The 23,476-nt window shown below is 40.2% G+C and overlaps 1 protein-coding gene across 6 annotated transcripts in view; it reads left to right on the top strand.

Annotated features, from left to right (window-relative positions):
• TRIM36 (tripartite motif containing 36) overlaps positions 1 to 23,476 on the top strand; it is a 55,407-nt gene that overhangs the window by 11,657 nt on the left and 20,274 nt on the right. For 3 of the 6 annotated variants that reach the window (XM_019028508.4, XM_019028509.4, XM_055387460.2), the window contains exons 2-3: positions 5,109 to 5,343; positions 22,565 to 22,923. In XM_019028508.4, coding sequence (XP_018884053.2) covers positions 5,109 to 5,343; positions 22,565 to 22,923 — 594 coding nt within the window. The remainder of the gene's footprint in view (positions 1 to 5,108; positions 5,344 to 22,564; positions 22,924 to 23,476) is intronic. The other 3 variants (XM_004042369.4, XM_004042368.5, XM_063706712.1) reach the window with 2 other exon arrangements.

Below are 23,476 nucleotides of genomic sequence, written 5' to 3'. Positions count from 1 at the left end.
TATTTTGGATATCCCGGACAAGATTTTTTTTGAATTAGGTGCCAAACCCTTTGTGAAATGAGATAGGATGTGAATATTCTGTATTCTTTGATGTGAATTGTGAGGTTTAGTTATCTTATTTCCAAATCTGTGAACAGTTGGGAGGTGATATGGCTCTTCATCACATATTTGAGTGATGCAGCAAGAGACTGCATGGAAACACCCACTGACAGTGATAAAACCAGTTGGCTCTAATGCAGTTAAATTGTCAGAGATTATTGAAGCACTTGGTGTCACTTTAGGGAGAATAGGTTAGCATACATTTTAAAATTTCATTACATTTAGTTAAGTCAATTTTAATTTTCTATGTATTTCTAGTAGCTGAAATGATTGTACAAGGTTATAAGTACTTTGAAGTTGGGCTGTCTTTAAAATTGCAGGGATGCTGACTATAGGATTCATAGATATGAAGTCTGGGATACATGGAAAAAACTACGTAGAGAAATGATGGGGAAACTGGTATGAGGTCATCAAACTTTTTTAATTGTGATGAGTCTAAAATGCTTCTCACTTAAAATAATGAAAGCCTGTAGTATTGAGAGCATTTGTAGTGGTGCTTATACACCTTTTTAAAGAGTCCCCTACATTCTTTTAATATTCTGTTATGGTTAGGCTTTGTGTCCACACCCAAATCTCATCTTGAATTGTAATCCCCAGGTGTTGAGGGAGAGACCTGGTGGGAGGTGATTGGATCATGGGGGTGGTTTCCCCCATGCTGTTTTCGTGATAGTGAATTCTCCCAATATCTGATGGTTTTATAAGGCAGTATTCTCTGTTCTTACTCTCTCTCGCCTGCTGCCATGTAAAACGTGCTTGCTTCCCTTTCTGCCATGTTTGTAAGTTTCCTGAGGCCTCTCCAGCCATGCAGAACTGTGAGTCAATTAAATCTCTTTTCTTTGTAAATTAGCCACTCTTGGGTATTTCTTTATAACACTGTGAAAATGGACTAACACAGAGAATTGGTACCAAGGTAGTGGGCACTGCTGTAAAGATACCCAACAATGTGGAAGCGACTTTGGAACTGAATAACAGGCAGAGATTGGAACAGTTTGGAGGGCTCAGAAGAAGACAGGAAGATGTGGGAAAGTTTGGAACTTCCTAGAGACTTGTTGAATGGTTTTGACCAAAATTCTGCTAGTGGTATGGACAAAGAAGTGCAGGCCAAGGTGGTCTCAGATGGAGATGAGGAACTTGTTGGAAACTGGAGTGAAGGTGACTCTTGCTATGCTTTAGCAAAGAGACTGGCAGTGTTTTGCCCCTGTCCTAGAAATTTGTGAAGCTTTGAACTTGAGAGAGATGATCTGAAATTGCAACTTACGTTTAAAAGGGAAGCGGAGCGTAAAAGTTTGGAAAATTTGCAGCCTTACCATGGAGTAGAAAGGAAAAACCTATTTTCTGGGGAGGGATTCAAGCTAGCTGCAGAAATTTGCTTAAGTAAAAAAGACTCAAATGTTAATCACCAAGACTATGGGTAAAATGTCTCCAGGGCATGTCGGAAATCTTGGCAGCAGTCCCTCCGTTTGGCAGGGCCAAACAGGTGCATTAATGAAGACAGCCCCATCACAGGCCTGGAGGCCTAGGAGAGAAAAATGGTTTAGTGGAGTGGGCCCAGGGCCCTGCTGCTGTATGCAACCTTGGTATCACAGGATCCTTAGGGTGTCACTTCACCAGCCAGAAACCTCTGTGGCAAGTGTTGCCTTTGCCCAAGTTTTGCTCAGGCCCACTGGGCTTGTTCTGCCCACTTGACCCAGCAGGCTGTGCTTGGTTTTCACTACTGGCCCAGATCCCACGGCTGCCAATGGCAAGCCAGGTGCAGAGCAGCAAGGGGTGCATGAGTGAGCGAGCACGGGGTACAGTGTGCACAGCTAGGCATGGTGGCTTTGGCGGGGCAGGCAGGTCCAGGTGCCAGTATGGGCGCCAGCTCCTTGCTGTGGCTGGAACAGGTGTACCACAAGTGGCTTCCACTACAAGCACTGTGGAACATGGTGGCACCCAGAAACTTGGAGATGCCAGGAACTGCAGAGCCACAAAGAGGATGTCACAGCCCTGGCTTGGGGAGCTCCTAAGTCCAGGCTCCCTGAAGGGCTTCAGCTCTTCTCTCCTCTCTTGTCTCCTCCTCGTCACCCATAACATGGCGAGCAGCAGGGTGTATTTAACGCAGTTTGTGTTACAGCTTGTTTAGTCCTGCCATTTGGCAGGTCCAGAGTTCCTGTACTGTGTCCAGGAAGAATGAGCTACATGGACAACTGGAGGGTGAACAAGGTGAAGAGGTACTTTATTGAGCAAAAGAATAGCTCTCAGGAGACCTGTCATGGGTAGCTGCTTTCTGCAGGCAGTTCCTCCCAACAACTGCAGCTCTCAGCAGAGAAGAGACCTGGAGTGGGTACCTCCTCTCTGCAGGCAGGTCATTTTGTCAAGTGTGCAGCCCTCAGTGGAGAGGAGACCCATGTGGGTAGCTCTTACCTGCAGGCAGGTCGTCCTATCATCTGCCAGAGTCTGGCTGAGTTTGCGGTTTTTATGGGCTTCAGAGGGGAGGAAGTTTGTGCTGATTGGCCCATGGGTGGCCATGGGTGGGCCTGGAAAATTCACTGTAAGTTTTCACTCCAGTCAGTGGAACTGGCGGCCTGGACCCTAGGCTTCAGGCTATCCCTGGCTTGAAGGTGGGGTTTCAGCAGGGACCTGTCCCTTTCCTCCCAGGAGCCTATCTCCCTCCCACTGCCGTTCATGGTGCCCAGACTGTTTTAGCTGAGGGACGCCTGCAGTACCACGTTGAGTCACCCTCAGCCCTGCCCTTGGCCTCCCTCCCACGTTCATCAGTGCCCAAAGTCCAGAGGGAGCTGAGGTGGCAGGGGGCTGGTGTGTCAGCATCTCCTGAAGCACACACACACCTGGCCAGGTCATGTCAGTGCCCGGGCTTGGCCACAGCTTTTCTCCAAAGTCAGAGTGGGCACTGGGAATGGGGAGAGGCCAAGCAGTAGGAGCAGGCACTTCTGAGCATGTGGGGGAGGAGAGGCATCCTGGGCCCCCGAGAGCATAGGAATGCCCTAGTCCACAGCTGGGTGGCTGCAATTGCACCCAGGAGCATGGGGCTCCCTCCACACCAACTCGGAAGGGAGAAGGGCTCCTGCCTGTTCCTGGGTCCCGCTGGCTCTGCAGAGCAAGCAGGTCTGGCTGTGCCTTCCCAACTGCAGCCAGCATCTTTGCAGCAGCTGCTCCAGATAGGCTGCAGCTGCCATCACTGGGACTTGGTGCCCTGTGTCCCAGCTGTTCCAGTACCAGTTGTGGCTAAAAGGGGCCAAGGTACAGTTCAGACCATTGCCTCAGAGGGTGCAAGCCTTGGTGGCTTACACATGGTGTTGGGCCTACCAGTGCACAAAAGTCAAGAGTTGAGGTTTGGAAACCTCTGCCTAGATTTCAAAGGATGTACAGAAACACCTGGATATCCAGGCAGAAGTCTGCTGCAGGGGCGAAGCTCTCATGGAGAACCTCTGCTAGGGCAGTGCAAAGGGGAAATGTGAGATATAAGCCGCCACACAGAGTCCCCACTGGGGCACTCCCTAGGGGAGCTCTGAGAAGAGGACCATGGTCCTCCAGACCTCAGAATGGTAGAGCCACCAACAGCTTTCATCATGCGCCTGGGAAACCTGCAGATACTCAATGCCAGCCATGAAAGCAGGTGGTGTGTGGGCTGTACCCACACCCCTGTGGGCAAAGCCACAGGGGTGGAGCTGCCCAAGGCCATGGCAACCCACCCTTTGGATCAGCGTACCCTGAATGAGAGACATGGAGTCAAAGGAGATCTCACTTGTGAGCTTTATGACTTAATAACTGTCCTTTTGGGTTTCAGACTTTCATGGGACCTGTAGCCCCTTTGTTTTGGCCAATTTTTCCCATTTGGAATGGGAGCATTTATCCAATGCCTGTACACCCATTGTATCCTGGAAGTAACTAACTTGCTTTTGATTCTCCAGGCCCCTAGGCAGAAGGGACTTGCCTTGTCTCAGATGAGACTTTGGACTTGGACTTTTGAGTTAATGCTGAAATGAGTTAAGACTTTGGGGGACTGTTTGGAAGCATGATTGGTTTTGAAATGTGAGGACATGAGATTTGGGAGGGGCCAGGGCCACAATGGTATGGTTAGGTTCAAATCTTATCTTGAATTGTAATCCCAAGGTGTTGAGAGAGAGACCTGGTGGGAGGCCATTGAATCACAGGGGTAGATTTTCCCCATGCTGTTCTTGTGATAGCGAATTCTCATAAGATCTGATGGTTTTGGCAGTATCCCTGCTCTTGCTCTCTCTCACCTGTCACCACGTAACACAGATCTGCTTCCCCTTCTGCCATGATTGTAAGTTTCTTGAGGACTCCCTAGCCATGTGGAACTGTGAGTCAGTTAAATCTCTTTTCTTTATAAATTACCCAGCCTCAGGTAATTTTCTTTATAGCAGTGTGAAAATGGACTAATACATACTCATAAAGTGCTTTTAAGATAATTGCTTTGATATACAGCATGAGAACCTCAGGCATTAATGAAAAATGGTCGCATTTAATGTAGAAAATTGCTGATAATTCAGCTTGTAAATAGATACCAACTAGGTTTCCATGAACATACTGACTCAGCTAGTGTTTAATAGCTCCTGTTATTTGTCAGTCACAGTGTTAATTCACTAAATAAGAATATAGTCTTACTCTTAGTGCTGTATTCAAAATTTTTATTGACATGATCTGCTTTTAGGATTTCACCGAAGTCCTAAATCAGTGCACTGGTGATGGAGATTCGAATGATGGCTTTATAATTTTTGATAAAATATCATGGTCCCCTAATATTTTACATAATTTTTCTCTTCATTTTTGCCTTTTACTATCTCATGTTCCTTCAGTTCTGGGTTATGGGTGTTGAGGGCAGTTGATGGTATCAAATTTTATTGGGGAAAAGAAATTTAAAATTTGAAAAATCATTTTCTTAATTCTTTTTGGAAAAATAAACACATGTACTTATTCAGGAGGTATAAGAATGTTAATATATTTACCCACTAAGAGCCTTTAACTTGGATTATTTTACTCTCAAGGTTACCATTAAGAATATCGAAAGGGAGCTCATTTGCCCAGCATGCAAGGAGCTGTTTACCCACCCATTGATTCTCCCTTGCCAACATAGTATCTGTCATAAATGTGTAAAAGAACTCCTGCTGACTCTTGATGATTCATTCAACGATGTGGGATCAGACAACTCCAATCAAAGCAGTCCTCGACTTCGGCTCCCCTCCCCTAGTATGGATAAAATTGACCGAATTAACAGACCAGGTATGTGTTAGAACTGTGGGCTGGGATGGTAGTGGGGGTAAGCTTATAGATATATATTCAGTGGTAACTGGAAGGAAAATTATTTTTGTCATCTTGAGAGTTAATTTTTCCAGGTGAATAAATTAAAACTGTATTTATAAAGGGGCCTCCGCCACTGTTAAAATGTCAAAATGAACTCTCGTCTTTTGATACATACTTGAAGTCGATATTGGATATTGAACATGAACTTTGTGTTAAACTCCTTATTAACTGTGTTTGTAAATCTGGGCACAGTGGCTCACACCTGTAATCCCAGCACTTTGGGAGGCCGTGTCGGGTGGATCACCTGAGGTCATGAGTTCAAGACCAGCCTGACCAACGTGGAGAAACCCCATCTCTACTAAAAATACAAAATGAGCTAGGTGTGGTGACGCGTGCCTGTAATCCCAGCTACCTGGGAGGCTGAGTCAGGAGAATTGCTTGAACCTGGGAGGCGGAGGTTGCAGTGAGCCGAGATCGTGCCATTGCACTCCAGCCTGGGCAACAAGAGTGAAACTCTGTCTCAAAAAAAAAAGCCTATGTTTGTCTTTAGGAATTATTCTGACTGTGCGATGTACTTGATACATAGAATAATGGACTACTGAAATACTAACTAGGAAAACATTCATATATGGTAATAGGAAAATAAATACTGCAGAGTTAAGGAGTGGGACTACCTAATGGCTAGTCCTAGATAACTTTTAAGGGAATTATTTTTTGTCATTTTGTCCCATCTGGTCCCATTTGAGGGTTTCATTTTCTTTATCCCTCATCTTTTTTTTTTTTGGAGACAGAGTCTCTCCCTCTCTCTCAGGCTGAAGTGCAGTGGTCCAATACTGGCTTACTGCAGCCTCCCTCTCCTGGGCTCAAGTGATCCTCCCACCTCAGCCTCCTGAGTAGCTGGGACTACAAGTGGGTGCCACCACGCCCAGTTAATTTTTGTATATTTTTGTTTCACCATGTTGCCCAGGCTGGTCTCAAACTCCTGGGCTCAAGCAGTCTGCCCACCTTGGCCCCCTAAAGTGCTGGGATTATGGGCATGAGCCACTGCGTCCATCCTCTCTATCCATTTTTGTCTATTTTTAAAAGAAGGATTTTGAACGTCATAAATAGTAGTAGAATTCTGTGGTAATGTATAGAAAATGAAATTGACGTACAGTACATATATCTTTATTACATGGCCAATGTTTAAATTGTTTCTTGTTGGGATAATGTTACTTTTTCTTCTAGACAGACATTTCAGGATTCATGTAGAACAAAATTAATTTGAAATCATTGGAGACACTGAAATTCAGGGCCAAATACTAGTACAGAAGTCAGCTGCAAGGACCAAAGTGAGTGGAAACAGCACAGTCTCATGTTAGGCATGTCCTTATGGAGGAGAGTCAGTGGTGGTCCTAAGTATCAGACTTCAGAGTGGCGCTTCCCATTTTGGGCTTTGAGGTTTCAAATTTAATCTTTTTGTCCACTCTGTCAGTGTCTCCCTTTTAAAGTATAGGAGTAAGTTTTTAATCTTGTAAAAAAAATACTTTTCAGAAATAAATCTAAGTTATATTTTAGAGAATGTTATCTTCTTTTGGTCTGTCTGTGATAGGGAGTCTCCTTGGGTGATGCTTATGTGTGCTGCATCAGAGAGTGGAGAAGAGTAGATATGCTGTTTTTAAAACATGGTTTTTTTTTTTTTAAATGGCAAAATGGCAATCACTAGTTACATGGATGATGTTTTGCACATATGGAAATTGTATGTATATACAAAAAAACAAGCAGCATCGCATCAGGCAAACAGAAAGCTCAGAGAGTATGAAGTTATAAAGGGTCATGATCATTGTGAAGTCATCACCTTTATGTTTCCTCCCTTGCTGCCAATCTGGCGCACTGAGGAGGGAAAGACAGCATCGCTTGAAATCAGTCCTACTAGATAAAACTTGATATTCTGCTGGTAGATCTTCATTGGCTAATTGGGAACCCATGCTTGATTGACCAAAGAAAACTTTTTGTATATTAATATTTAGCACAAACAAATAAAATTTTAGTTATGTACTAGATATTTCTACTTATAATTAGATTGCACTTATATACATATTTAACAAAATTCTGTAGGCTTTTAATGTTAAGATTTGGCTAGTTTTTTATGTGATTCATATGAAGAACAAGATGAATGATTTTCTGTTTTCAGGAATTTACCTGGCATGGTACTCTGTAGATGCTTAATAAATATTTGTTGAATGGATGTTGAATGAGAAACCTCTGCCACAGGATTTGTACGGAGCGTGCCACAATGGCTTATATTCAGTAATAATGGCATTTGTCTTTTGGAATATGAGCTCCTTTACACCATACATTTCACTGTCTAGATCCGAAATAGAATTACTGGGATGTTTCTCCCTCTTCTTTAGGAAGAACCCTATGAAGTTAGATTATGTCCTGAGAGGGGAAACTTAGAATGGTGGAGTTTGAGAACTTTTCTCTGTAAAGAACAATTACAGGAGATGAGAAGGGACGACTGCAGAATATGATAGTTTTCTTATGGATAGAACGAGTATGCTGGATATCTCTAGCAGAGGTTCCAGGTCAATGAGTAGATGGAATAGGAAAGCAGATTTAACTTAGCATGAAAGAAGACACACACACACACACACACACACCCCACTAAGGCTGTCCAGAAATGAAATGGGCTAAGTATATCAGACTCCTGCCACTAAATGTGTTTACATCAGGTGTCAAATTTAGATGCTGCAGGGCCAAACGGGTGCATTAATGAAGAGAGCCCCAGGCATAATAAATATAGGACTCTCCTTCATTTTAGTTTTTCGCTGTAAATATGGAGACAATAAATATTTGATTTTCCCTTTAGCTCAACTACTGTAAGAAAACCATCAGCCCAAAGTGACAGCAGCCAACTGATTTTAGGACTCCTTATTGGAGAAGTAGGGTGTGGTTTGGGACTGTGGAGACTGAAACGGATGCCTTGTTAAAGGGGGCAGTAACCACTTGGCGGTGTCAGGGTTGAAGATGCCAGATTGTCAGATTTATTGGTTTTTCACAAAAACTTGATAGTGGTTTCCATGTGAAATCTGTTTTTTAAATATTTTCAATTCAGATTATTTAAAAATACCACACCAGCTCAATAGGGCAGGACAGCCAAAACATATCTTTGGCTGTGACCCATGCAGCATTTGGGCCATCAGTATCTGAAGACTTTGTTTAAAACAATGGGTTCTGTGGCCACTGTCTGCAATATTGTGGAGGGTATTTCTGCTGTGGGTGGTAGGTTGGGCCAGTTGTTCTGTCACATGCCATATCTCCAGCACTGAAGTTCTATGCCTTATTAAATACCAGTGGCATTCGTTCATTCAACAAATATTTGAGTACCTGCTGGTTACCGGATATGGCTAAATGGTTAAGAACAATGAGCAAGATAGACCCACTTTCTTTTTTTTTTTTTTTAAAGACACACACCCCTTAGCATTGTGCAAAGCGTTATAACAGCTGTAATTACTAGAGCATAGTCCTTTATCACGAACACAAACAGATCAAGTTAACAAAGAGAGAGCACCCAAAGGGTGAGAATGCTGCAAGTGTGGAAATCATTCCTGGAGGTTTTAATGCAAATTTTAGGATTGTCCCTCACCAGTTTTAAACTAGTAGAAGTCATTGCAGTGCAAATGTGATGTTACTTGCCATCTATTTATTGGGCATTTGCATATAATTCTTTTTTTGGTAGATTCATGAGTAATATTCATTTTTTTCTGACAGCTTTCTTCTTAAGTTTTTATCCTTTAGACATTTATTTGAGACAGGGTCTCACTCTGTTTGTTACCTGGGCTGGAGTGCAATGGCTTGATCATAGCTCACTGTAACCTCTAACTCTGAGGCTCAAGTGATCCTCCTGCCTCAGCCTCCTACATACCGGAGACTAGAGGTGCATGCTACTCACTCGCACCCTGCTAATTAAAAATTTTTTTTGTGGAGATGAAGGTCTCACTTTGTTGCCTAGGCTGGTTTCAGACTCCTGGCTTCAAGCAGTCTTTGTGCCTTGGCCTTCCAAAGTGCTGGGATTACAGGCGTTATTCACCGCACCCAGTCTAGTTTTGCCACTGGTCTAATAAAGGGATTAATTAAACCCAGATTGTCCAGTATGGTAGCCACTAGCCACATGTGGCTATTAAGTGGTTGAAATGTGGCTAGTCTGAATTGAGATATGCTGTGAGTAAAAATACACAGAATAAAAAAGACTGTGAAATGATCTTTAATAATTGTTATATTGTTTATATTTTGAAATCATAGTATTTTGGATATAGTGGGTTAAATAACATTAAAATTAATTTCAGTTTTTTTAATATGGCTACTGGAAAATTTAAACTTACGTATATTGTAGTTTTGGCTCATATATTTCTTTTGGATTATTTTGCATTAGATTTTTGACAGTTTTTTTTAAAGGGTACCTTGAAAGGAGAGTAAGATTTGTGTGCATAACACAGTAGCATATTAAATTATGTACAAATAAAAGCCATATTACTGTATACTTTTGATCATAAAGTATACAGTAAGCTTTCCCCCCATTTTGTATTTTCTGGTTGTCTAAACTGAATATGTTCATTTTAGTTTTTTTTTTTTTTTTTTTTAACAGTTATTAGGGCAGTAAAAAGTCAAACAAAAGATGTTTGATTTCACTTTGTATTTGCAACATTTACATTAAGTATGATTGTTTAAAAATACAAATCTATATAGGACAAAGTATTGTCTCTTAAGTGCTGTACCCACAATGATTATAATAAGATTGCTTGATGTATGTTGTATGCTACTGGCTTCATAAATACTATGTATACCAGGAAAAACACATTTTTACTGTTAATTCAATAATTGTATTATCTTCAGGACACAGTTACCGCTTTCTCTTTTGTTAACAAGTTGTGAATCTTCTCTTTGAAATTAAATTCTAAATCCAGCTTTCTGTTCATTGTTCACAGCATCACAACGGAGATCTGTGGGGTGGAGAGGTAGAAAATGTTTTATTGCTTTTGTGGCCGCAGGCAATATAGTGTTAGATTTAAATTAAATAATCTTGTGTAAGATTCTTAAACATCAGTGGTCAAGTCTTCAGAATTGTGTAGAGAGTGAACGAATTGGGCTGAAACGACTTAAAGGTCAACAGGACTAAATTTCCAAGCAAGTTCTGATGTTTTTAAAAGAAAACACTGATTATTGGTGCTTGCATTTTGTCAGTATACATGACAAGATATTTTTGAAGAAAATGATTTATACTGCTTTTGTTTTTTGTATATGATATCTTAAAAAATCCTTTACATTTACTTAGTGAACAAAGCTTGATATTGCTACATTTAAAAGATTAAATAAGCTAATGCTTTCTTATGTATTGAAAAATTTGATTAAAGGTATTGATTATTTTTCTATTTAGTGATATCTTTGCTCGTTTTATACATATAGAGTCTTTTCTTTGTTGATGTTTTAAAGTACTTGGCATCAGAGTTTTAGCATTGAGGTCTTACCCACTTGTGGGTAAATGTAAACTCCTTTATTAGACTTTCTGAAATATTTGATTCTATGTAAAAGATGGGGCAACCTATCTTATTAAAATTTATTTTTACTCCAGTTGACCTTTAAAAATAACATTGACTGCTTTTTAATGGAATGCTGGTGATACCACCATCTATTTCATGGGAGAATACTTAACACCTGAAATTTATCCCCTTTCTGTCTTTCTCTCTTTCTTCTGCATTTCTTGATTTAAAAATCTTATAGCCACGATTAGAAGCCACGTGTAATTCTTTTTCTTACAGGTTTTTGAGAATATAAATTTTAAGTGTTGAAATTTAGTAATTAGAAGGAAAGATAGGAGCAGTTTGCTTTAAAAAAGCTACTACCCATTTTTGGTTCAGAGGGTAGTTGAGAGAAATAAATTTTACAGGGTGAAGAATGCTGATATAATACCCAAAAGGTAAATGTAACTCATAGGCATCAAATAGTCAGAATGTACCAAAAGAAGCATTAAGGTGGCAGCATAAGATATCAGGCCACTGCCAAACACCAAAAGCCCAACAGTAGTGTCCACCATTGGGAGAGGTAGTTCATGAACTGTCCAGGGATAGCGATGGGGAAGTCGCAGCCAGAATACGGGAGAGGATGCAACCGGCAGAGGTTTGGAACCTGTTAGTTATGAACTGACTCTCTTCTCTTTGTTTTGAAATACTTTATTTTCTCTTTGATATTTAAATGGGTAAACAAATGACTGAAAGCTGACTTTTTTAGGGGATTTGCTATAAACCAATTTGAAAATTTTTAGAGTCTTTATTTTAAAATTATGCTGACTTTTTAATCTACCTTCAAAGGAAAGATTTGTGGGAAAAAGAATAGATTCTGTAAGGTGCTAGTATATAATTTGCAAATATTATTGTCCCCACAGATTCAGTTTGATGTATAAAATTGCATTTCTTGGTCTACATTACTTCCTTACCTTTCCAAGCCATCATTACTTTTCTTTCTTTCTTTTATTTTTTAAATTTTTTTATTTCCGTAGTTTATTGGGGTACAGGTGGTGTTTGGTTACATGAGTAAGTTCTTCAGTGGTGATTTGTGAGATTTTGGTGCACCCATCACCCAAGCAGTATCCACTGCACCCTATTTGTAGTCTTTTGTCCCTCACCCGCTTCCCACCCTTTCTGCCTGAGTCCCCAGAGTCCATTGTGTTATTCTTATGCCTTTGCATCCTCATAGCTTAGCTCCCACTTATGAGTGAGACCATATGATGTTTGGTTTTCCATTCCTGAGTTACTTCACTAAGAATAATAGTCTCCAATCTCATCGAGGTCACTGTGAATGCCATTAATTCATTCCATTTTATGGCTGAGTAGTATTCCGTCGTGTATATATACCACAGTTTCTTCTCAATTCATAGGCATTTGGGTTTTTTCCACGTTTTTGCAACTGCTACTTGTGCTGCCATAAACATATGTGTGCAAGTATCTTTTTTTGTATAATGACTTCTTTTCCTCTGGGTAGATACCCACTAGTGGGACTGCTGGATCAAATGGTAGTTCCACTTTTAGTACTTTTTTTTTTGAGATAGAGTTTTGCTGTTGTCGCTCAGGCTGGAGTGCAATGGCGTGATCTCGGCTCACTGCAACCTCCGCCCACCAGGTTCAAGCAATTCTCCTGCCTCAGCCCCCTAAGTAGCTGGGATTACAAGTGAGCACCACCACATCTGGCTAATTTTTCTATTTTTACTAGAGACGGGGGTTTCACCATATCAGTCAGGCTGGTCTCGAACTCCTGACCTCAGGTGATCCACCCACCCCAGCCTCCCAAAATGTTGGGATTACAGGTGTGAGCCACTGTGCCTGGCCTCTACTTTTAGTTCTTTAAGGAATCTCCACACTCTTTTCTGTAGTGGCTGTACTAGTTTACATTCCCACCAGCAGTGTAGAAGTGTTCCTTGTTCACTGCATCCACGCCAACATCTACTGTTTTTTTTTATTATGGCCATTCTTGCAGGAGTAAGGTGGTATCACATTGTGGTTTTGATTTGCATCTCCTTGATCATATAGTGATACTGAGCATTTTGAAATATGTTTGTTGACCACTTGTATGTCTTCTTTTGAGAATTGTCTATTCATGTCCTTAGCTCACTTTTTGATGGGATTGTTTTTGCTTATTGATTTGTTTGAGTTCATTGTAGATTCTGGATATTAGTCCTTTGTCAGATGTATAGATTTTGAAGATTTTTTCCCACTCTGTGGGTTGTCTGTTTACTCTGCTGACTATTCCTTTTGCCATGGAAAAGCTCTTTAGTTTAATTAAGTCCCAGCAATTTGTCTTTGTTTTTATTGCATTTGCTTTTGGCTTCTTGGTCATGAACTCCTTGCCTAAGCCAAAGTCCAGAATGGTTTTTTCAGTGTTATCTTCTAGAATTTTTATAGTTTCAGGTCTTAGGTTTAAGTCTTTAATCCATCTTGAGTTGATTTTTGTATAAGGTGAGAGATGAGGATCCAGTTTCATTCTCCTACATGTGGCTAGCCAATTATCCCAGCACCATTTGTTGAAAAGGATGTCCTTTACCCACTTTTATGTTTTTGTTTGCTTTGTTGAAGATCAGTTGGCTGTAAGTATTTGGGTTATTTCTGGGTTCTCTATTCTGTTCCATTGGTCTATGTGCCTATTTTTATACCAGTACCATACTGTTTCAGTGACTATGGCCTTACAGTATAGTTTGAAATTAGGCAGTGTGATGCCTTCAGATTTGTTCTTTTTGCTTATTAGTCTTGCTTTTGCTATGCGGGCTCTTTTTTGGTTCCATATGAATTTTAGAATTTTTTTTTTAAATTTGTGATGAATGATGGTGGTATTTTGATGGGGATTGCATGGAATTTGTAGATTGCTCATGGCAGTATGGTCATTTTCACAATATTGATTCTACCTATCCGTGAGCATGGGATGTGTTTCCATTTTTTCGTGTCTTCTGTGATTTCTTTCAGCAGTGTTTTGTAGTTTTCCTTGTAGAAGTCCTTCACTTCCTTGGTTGAGTATGTTCCTAAGTTTTTTGGTTTTGGGGTTTTTTTTGCAGCTATTGTAAAGGTGGTTGAGTTATTGATTTGATTCTCAGCTTGGTCGCTGTTGGTGTACAGAAGAGCTACTGATTTGTGTGCGTTAACATTGTATCCTGAAACTTTGCTGAATTTTTTTATCCGTTTTAGGAGCTTTCTGGAGGAGGCTTTAGGGTTTTTGAGGTAAAAAATCATGTCATCAGCAAACAGTGATAGTTTGACTTCCTTTTTACCGATTTGGTTGCCCTTTATGTCTGATTGCTCTGGCTAGGACTTCCAGTACTATATTGAAGAAGGGTGGTAAGAGTGGGCATCCTTGTCTTGTTCCAGTTATCAGAAGAAATGCTTTCAACTCTTCCCCATTCAGTATTATGTTGGCTGTGGGTTTGTCATAGATGGGTTTTATTATATTGAGGTATGTTCCTTGTATGCTGATTTTGCTGAGAGTTTTAATCATAAAGGGATGCTAGATTTTGTCAAATGCCTTTTTAGCATCTATTGAGATGAGCATGTGATTTTTGTTTTTTATTCTGTTTATGTGGTGTATCACATTTATTGACTTGCATATGTTAAACCATCCCTGCATCCCTGGTGTGAAACCCACTTGATCATGGTGGATTATCTTTTTGATATGTTGTTGGATTTAGTTAGCTAGTATTTTGTTAAGGATTTTAGCTTCTGTGTTCATCAGGGATATTGGTCCGTAGTTTATTTTTATGTTTATTTTTGAGACGGAGTTTTGCTCTTTGTTGCCCAGGCTGAAGTGCAGTGGTGCGATCTCGGCTCACTGCAACCTGTGCCTTCCCGGTTCAAGCGATTCTCCTGTCTCAGCCTCCTGAGTAGCTGAGATTACAGGTTCACGCCACCACACCTGGCTAATTATTTTTTTAAACAGTGTTTTGCTCTTGTTGCCCAGGCTGAAGTGCAACAGCACGATCTTGGTTCACCACAACCTCCGCCTCCCAGGTTCAGGCGATTCTCATGCCTCAGCCTCCCGAGTAGCTGGGATTACAGGCATGCGCCACCATGCCTGGCTAATTTTTTTTTTTTGTATTTTTAGTAGAGACGAGGTTTCTTCCTTGTTGGTCAGGCTGGTGTCCAACTCCTGACCTCAGGGGATCTGCCTGCCTCAGCCTTCCAAAGTGCTGGGATTACAATCATGAGCCACCACGTCCAGCCTGGTCTGTAGTTTTCTTTTGTTATGTCCTTTCCTGGTTTTGGTATTAGGGTGATACTGGCTTCATAGAATGAGTTAGGGAGGGTTCCTCTTTGTCTATCTCATGGAATAGTGTCAATATGATTAGTACCGATTGTTCTTTGAATGTCTGGTCGAATTCTGCTGTGAATCCATCTGGTCCTGGACTTTTTTTGTTGATAATTTTTAAATTACCATTTCAATCTTGGTGCTTGTTACTAGTCTGTTCAGGGTATCTAATTCTTCCTGATTTAAGCTAAGAAGGTTGTATCTTTCCAATAATTTATCTGTCTTTTCTAGGTTTTCTGGTTTATGCACGTAAAGGTAGTCATAGCAGCCTTGAATGATCTTTTGTATTTCTGTGGTGTCAGTTGTAATATCTCCTGATTCATTTCTTATTGAGCTTATTTGGATTTTCTCTCTTCTTAGTTAATTTTGCTAATGGTGTATCAATTTTATTTGTCTTTGAAGAATCAGCTTTTTGTTTGATTTATCTTTTGTGGGTTTTTTTTTTCATTTGTTTCAATTTCATTTAGTTCTGCTCTGATCTTGCTTATTTCCTTTCTTCTGCTAGGTTTGGGTTTGGTTTGTTCTTGCTTTTCTGGTTTCTAGAGGGTTGTCCTTAGATTGTCTCTTGGTGCTCTTTCAGACTTCTTGATGTAGGCGTTTAGGGCTGTGAACTTTCATCTTAGCACTGCCTTTGCTGTGTTCCAGAGGTTTTGATAGGTTGTGTCACTACTGTCATGCAGCTTGAAGAATTTTTAAATTTCATCTTAATTTCATTTTTTTTTTGACCCTGTGCTCATTCAGGAGCAGGTTATTTAATTTCCATGTATTTGCATGGTTTTGAAGTTTCCTTGTGGAGTTGATTTCCAGTTTTATTCCACTGTGGTCTGACAGAGTGCTTGATATAATTTCAATATTTTTAAATTTATTGAGGCTCATTTTGTGGCCTATGATATGGTCTGTCTTGGAGAAAGTTCCATGTGCTGTTGAATAGAATGTGTATTCTGTGGTTGTTGGATGGAATGTTGTGCATGTAACTGTTAGGTCCATTTGTTCCAAGGAATAGTTTAAATCCATTGTTTCTGGCCGGGTATGGTGGCCCGGCACTTTGGGAGGCCAAGGTGGGAGGATCACCTGAGGTCAGGAGTTCGAGACCAGCCTGGACAACATGGTGAAACCCTGTCTCTGCTAAAAGTACAAAAATTAGCTGGGCCTGGTGGCACCCACCGGTAATCCCAGCTACTCGGGAGGCTGAGGCAGGAGAATCTCTTGAACCCACGAGGTGGAGATTGCAGTGAGCTGAGATCATGCCACTGCACTCCAGCCTGGGTGACAGAGCATGACTCCATCTCAAAGAAAAAAAAAATCATTGTTTCTTTGTTGGCTTTCTGTCTTGATGACCTGTGTAGGGCTGTCAGTGGTGTATTGATACCTCCCAGTATTACTGTGTTGCTGTCTATCTCATTTCTTAGGTCCGTTAGTAATTGTTTTATAAATTTGGGAGCCCCTGTGTTAGGTATATATATGTTTAGGATTGTGATATTTTCCTGTTGGACAAGGCCTTTTATCATTATTTAATGTCCTTCTTTGTCTTTTTAAACTGGTTTGCTTTAAAGTTTGTTTTGTCTGATATAAGAATACCTACTCCTGCTGGCTTTTGGTGTCCATTCACATGAAATGTCTTTTTCCACCCCTTTACCTTAAGTTTTTGTGAATCCTTATGTGTTAGGTGAGTCTCTTGAAGGCAGCAGATAGTTGGTTGGTGAATTCTTACTTATTCTGCAATTCTTTGTCTTTTTTTAAGTGGAGCATTTAAGCCATTTACATTCAGTTGGTATGGAGATATGAGGTACCATTTCATTCACTGTGCTATTTTTTTGCATGTATACTTTGTTTTTTTTTTTGTTTTGTTTTTTGTTTTTTAAATCTTATTTTTGTTTTATAGGTCCTGTGTGTTTTATGCTTTAAAGAGGTTCTGTTTTGATGCGTTTCCAGGATTTGTTTCAAGATTTAGAGCTCCTTTTAGCAGTTCTTTTAGAGGAGGCTTGGTAGTGGTGACATCTCTCAGTATTTGTTTGTCTGAAAAAGACTCTTATCTTTCCTTCACAAATGAAGCTTAGTTTTGCTGCATATAAAATTCTTGGCTGATAATTTTTTTTAGGAGGCTGAAGATAGGGCCCCAATCCCTTCTAGCCTGTAGGGTTTCTGCTGAGAAATCTGCTGTTAATCTGATAGGTTTTCCCTAGGTTACCTGGTACTTTTGTGTCACAGCTCTTAAGATTCTTTCCTTTGTCTTAACTGGTAACCTGACGACAGTGTTCCTAGGCAGTGATCTTTTTGCGATGAATTTCCCAGGTGTTCTTTGTGCTTTTTGTATTTGGATATCTAGGTCTCTAGCAAGGCTGGGGAAGTTTTCCTCGATTATTCCCCCAAATATGTTTTCCAAACTGTTAGATTTCTCTTCTTCCTCAGGAACACTGATTATTCTTAGGGTGAGTCATTTAACGTAATCCCAGGCTTCTTGGAGGCTTTGTTCATATTTTCTTATTCTTTCTTCTTTGTCTTTGTTGGATTGGGTTAGTTCGAAGACTTTGTCTTCGAGCTCTGAATTTCTTTCTTCTACTTGTTCAATTCTGTTACTAAGACTTTGCAGAGCATTTTGCATTTCTATTAGTGTGTCCAGTATTCCTGAAGTTTTCATTGTTTTTTATTTATGCTATCTATTTCCTTGAACATTTCTTCCTTCACTTCTTGTATCATTTTTTGAATTGCCTTACATTGGGCTTTGCCTTTTTCTGGTGTCTCCTCGATTAGCTTAGTAACCTCCTGGATTCTTTTTCAGGTAAATCAAGGATTTCTTCTTGTTTGGGTCCCTTGCTGGTGACCTAGTGTGATTTTTGCTGGTGTTAACCTTGTTTTGCATTATTACCAGAGGTGATTTCCTAGTTCCTTCCCATTTCGGTAGGCTCTGTCAGAGGAAATGTTAGGGCTCAAGGTTGCTGTTCAGTTCCTTTTGTCCCACGGGTTGTTTTTGATGTAGTACTCTTCCCAATTTCCTATGGATGTGCCTTCCTGGGAGTTGAGTTGTAGTGATTGTTCTCTCTTCTGGATCTATCCACCCAGCAAGTATACCAGGCTCTGGGCTGGTATTGGGTGTTGTCTGCCCAGAGTCCTGTGATGTGAACCATCTTTGGGTCTTTCAGCCATGGATAACACCAGCACCTGTTCTGATGGAGGTGGCAGGCAGTGAAATGGACTCTTTGAGGCTTCTTAGCTTTGGTGGTTTAATGCACTATTTTTGTGCTGGTTGGCCTCCTGCCAGGAGGTGGCACTTTCCAAAGAGCATCAACTGTGGTGGTATGGGGAGGAACAGGCAGTGGGCAGGGCCCTAGAACTCCCAAGATTATATGCCCTTTGTCTTCAGTTACCAGGGTAGGTAGGGAAAGACCACTGGGTGGGGGCAGGGTGAGGTGTGTCTGAGCTCAGACTCTCCTTGAGCAGCTCTTGCTACAGCTGCTGCGGGGATTGGGGGATGAGGTTTCCAGGTCAATGGAGTTATGTTCCTAGGAGGATTATGGCCACCTCTGCTGTGTCATGGAGGTTGTCAGCGAAGTGAAGGAAAGCCGGCAGTCACAGGCCTCACCCAGCTCCCACACAGTCCGAAGGGCTAGTCCCACTTCCACTGTGCCCCCAACAACAGGACCAAGTTTGTTTCCAGGCAGTGGGTGAGCAGGGCTGAGAACTTGCCCCAGTCTACCCGCCTCCCAGCTGCAAAAGCAAGTATGGCTTTACTTCTCCCGCCTGTGGAGTCTGCACACTGGATTTACACCCTCCCCCAAGTTCTGGCCAGGAGGCTTCTCCATCAGTTCAAATTGTTACAAACTTTAGCTGGAGGTTTCCTTATCCCTGTGTCCTTTTCCCAGAGCCTCTGGCCGTTCTCCGGAAGGACCCCTGTGAGGCCAGGCAAAAACGACTTGATGGGGGCCCGGTGAGCTTCCAGGGGTTTTCCCACTGCTTCCTCTACCCTTGTATTTCACTCAGCTCTCTAAATTGACTCAGCTCCAGGTAAGGTCAAAATCTCCCGTTATCCAGGTCTTCAGTTTCCCCAGCAGAGGTGTGTTCAGGGGCAGACAATCTCCCTTTCCCACTTCCACAGTTTGGGCCCTCGCAGTATTTAGCGTGTCTCCCAGGTCCTGTAGGAGCAGTCTGCTTCCTGCAGGGGGTCTGTGGGTCCTCTCAGCTTTCCTATTTCTGTAGTCATTCTGGAGCAAAATTTCACAGTGCTAGCCTCCACATGCTGCTCTGTCAGAGCTGCAATGTAGTCCTTCCTCTAGTTATAGTCCTTCAATCTAGTTCGTGATGATCCCTCTGTTTTTGTTTTTCATTGTCTAATGCAATTGAGCAATACTATGCTATAGAACTTTCTACTATAATGGAAATGTTCAACCGTGTGTCATATAATATGGTAGCCATTAGCTACATGTGTCTCTGGAGAATTTGAAATATGGCTATGGTAACCAAATAAATGAATATTAAATTTTATTTAATTTTAATTAAATTTTAAAAGTCACATGCGGCTAATGGCTACTGTATCAGATGACACAGCCATGGAAAGTAGAAAGTTGACTCTTCCATTTTGTTCTTAATTCCATTGCCTTGATTTTTTCATTAAGGATATTACTTCCCAGAATATCCTAAGATTCTCATTTTCTTTATTGCTCTGAACATCTACTGTTTGTTTTTATGAAAACAATGAAAGAAATATAAGACAGATGAAATAAAAGTTCTTTAGCATTTGTAAGAAATATTTAAGCACATTGGGCCAGGCGCGGTGGCTGAAGCCTGTAATCCCAGCACTTTGGGAGGCCGAGGCGGGTGGATCACGAGGTCAGGAGATCGAGACCATCCTGGCTAACATGGTGAAACCCCATCTCTACTAAAAAATACAAAAAATTAGCTGGGCGTGGTGGCGGGCACCTGTAGTCCCAGCTACTCGGGAGGCTGAGGCAGGAGAATGGGGTGAACCCGGGAGGCGGAGCTTGCAGTGAGCCGAGATCGCGCCACTGCACTCCAGCCTGGATGACAGAGCAAGACTCCATCTCAAAAAAAAGAGCTTTCAAGATCTGTTTAGAAAGATAGCCAAGGTATCTATTTGAATGAGTTGTGAAAAATTACATGTCTTAATTTAATGTCTGATTTAAGTTTAGCGTTTCACACCTTTTTTTTTTTTTTACACTGTAAAAACACATTAGCAGAGGTATACAGAAAAGGGATGAAACTTTTTTTTTTTTTTTTTTTTTCAAATTTCTGAGGACCCAATTCTGGGTGTCACCAGCATACATGTTAAAGCTTGATTTTGTTGTCATTATTTACTTTTCATTATCCCATTACTTTAATTGGTCATAATCTTCATAAAACCAAAAATAACTCATTTTTTTAACACTTTTGAGATTTTCTATTTATCTAAATTTTCATCACCTATTTCATGTGTGGAAACCTGCAATTATATATGAATTTCTATTTGTTTAAACTTGACCACTGCACCATACCATTTCCAGAATTGTTTGGCTTGTTTTCTTTCCTAAATGAAATTTTCATTGGCATGTGATTTAAAAGTAGCTTTGCTGCTTATTTCATGATATGCCTGCTGTGGTGTGAAAGAGTTTGGATTGTATTGCATGCTTTTAGAATTATTACCTGAATATATTTTAGGATTTTCAAATTTTTATGGGGCAGCTTTTTTGTATGCATTAATGTTTAAAAATGTAAAGGTTAAAATATCTTTAAATGAAGATATTAAAAATATTCTGCATGTTTGTTGTATAAGTAGATGTTGGGGCCCAATACCATATAGCATGCTATTAACATCACTTCCGATAAGTAATATTACGGGCTGGTTGCTAAATTTTACCTGAACTGATATCATGTCAGACATCTTTTAAGATATTCTTTTGAGTGATGACAGTTATATGCAAAGGGTATATTGATGTAGCTGTTTAAAGACCTTTTGTAATGTGGTATACCAAATTCAGCCATTCATTTTTGGTATTGGATACATGTTAGTATGAAAGAAGGTGTAGGTTAAGAAGTTTGTGTTTATGTTAAGGGAGTTATTTTTGGGGCAACTAAGACTACATACTCTTAAGAACAGATTTACGGCCGGGCGCGGTGGCTCACGCCTGTAATCCCAGCACTTTGGGAAGCCAAGACAGGTGGATCATGAGTCAGGAGTTCAAGACCAGCCTGGCCAAGATGGTGAAACCCCATCTCTACTAAAAATATAAAAATTAGCTAGGTGTGGTGGTGGGCGCCTGTAATCCCAGCTACTCGGCAGGCTGAGGCAGAGAATTGCTTGAACCCGGGAGGCAGAGGTTGCAGTGAGCCGAGATCACACTCCAGCCTAGGCGACAGAGTGAGACTCCATCTAAAAAAAAAAAAAAAGAAAAAAAGAACAGATTTACAAATGAGGGAATGTGGTATGCATGCACCTGTGGTAAATGGACAACCCTGGATTCCTGTGAACCAGTGGGTAAGGACTGTCATGCATTGGTTTCTTGATTTATTAAAATTGGGATAATACTGAACAAAAATGTGATGTTTAAGGTCATTCATTGTTTTATATATGTTGTAAAATTATTTATAGTGTTTTTGGGGTAACTTTTGGCTTACTGAGTTAAGTAATCTTAATGATTCTTTGTTTCAGGTCGTAAGAAGATATTAAATGGTTGGTCCCTCTTAAAAAACACTAAATTATAGGTCTATGAATGAATTTTTCACTCTTCTATAGATTGCCCTCAATTAACTAATGATCTTCCCTACTGAATTTTTCCAGACAAAACAATACTACGTGGGAAAGCTTCTATTGTAGTGTTGTTAAAAATTTTGTGGTCACATCACATATTCTTTTGAAAATCTGATAAAAGCTGTGGGTTTTTACCAGTAAATATGTATATGTATATAGATGGAATATTTTGTGCACAATTTCAAATAGTTCATGGATCTGCCTGGGCCTCTTCATGGGCTTTGTGCTAGGGACCCCTGCTCTTTTATGTATTGATTCATTTCCTGTCAGTCAGCAAAGACTGTTCTTTTAAATGTCTTTGGATATGGTGTATAAAAGTAACTATAAATGCTAATTATATAATTCTAAAAGATCTTAACCCCATGTAGTATTGTATTACGTGTTTTATCTTTATATCTATGTTTGATTTAATATGGGTTCTATGTGGGTTTACTATAGAATACTTTCCTTTTTGATTTGCTAACTATTTGATTTGATAACTTGGGCTTGTCTTTTGTATACTAAGGAAAAATTTTTAAAAACATTTTCACAATACAAATTTCACGTGGAGCCACTTCGGATATTGTTTTTGTGATACATTTGTGGATATGTCTCTAAGACATGACTCCTCTTTTCTTCATTCTAATCATTTTCCTACAGCTGTAACTAAACAAAGACTTACTAATTACACAGGCTGGAAGCGCAATTCATTGACCCCGAGGACAACTGTTTTCCCTTGCCCTGGCTGTGAGCATGATGTGGATCTTGGAGAACGAGGAATCAATGGTCTGTTTCGAAACTTCACTTTGGAAACTATTGTGGAAAGATATCGTCAAGCAGCTAGGGCAGCCACAGCCATTATGTGTGACCTTTGTAAACCACCACCTCAAGAATCCACAAAAAGCTGCATGGACTGTAGTGCGAGTTACTGCAATGAATGCTTCAAAATTCATCATCCTTGGGGTACTATAAAAGCTCAACATGAGTATGTTGGTCCAACTACTAACTTTAGACCCAAGGTAAGTGAAGTTTTTATTAAGTTAGAATGTTATTTTAACTTAATGTTATGAAACTTTTATGTACTTAATGTTATGAAATAAATTATTAAGTCTAGAACTTGACAGAAAGGAAATAACTTTAAAAGCAGGTATAAGAACTTAAGGCCTAGTTGGCTGGAGTTACTTACTATGGGGCTAAACATCCCCACCAAAGGAGGGCAATATTGTGGTTTATTCTATTACAATCCAGTGTGATATAATACAATAAATGCATGTTTGTAATGATAACTCTGATTAAAGAAAGGTTATCTCAGATATACTCTAAGATTGAAATGGTTAAAGTTAAAAAGCTTTTTTGTGCTTTAGTGTCATAAATCCATAATTGCTTAAAAGGTTTGACTGCGAAACATATTTTTGTTGCATTTGGCTAAAATTGTACAATGAATAAAAGTAATTACAGCCTAATATTTTGTAGTTTGTGATATAATGGTTATATGTTATCTGAAGTAGAATTTGCATTTCTTATACATTCTGAGTAATTTCTTTAATATTGCTCAAAAGAAGTTTATGTATT

Source organism: Gorilla gorilla, chromosome 4 (genome assembly GCF_029281585.2).
Source record: "Gorilla gorilla gorilla isolate KB3781 chromosome 4, NHGRI_mGorGor1-v2.1_pri, whole genome shotgun sequence".
Taxonomy (NCBI): Eukaryota; Metazoa; Chordata; class Mammalia; order Primates; family Hominidae; genus Gorilla; species Gorilla gorilla.
Note: the sequence above shows the minus strand (reverse complement) of the source record. Positions and strands in the feature narration are given on the sequence as shown.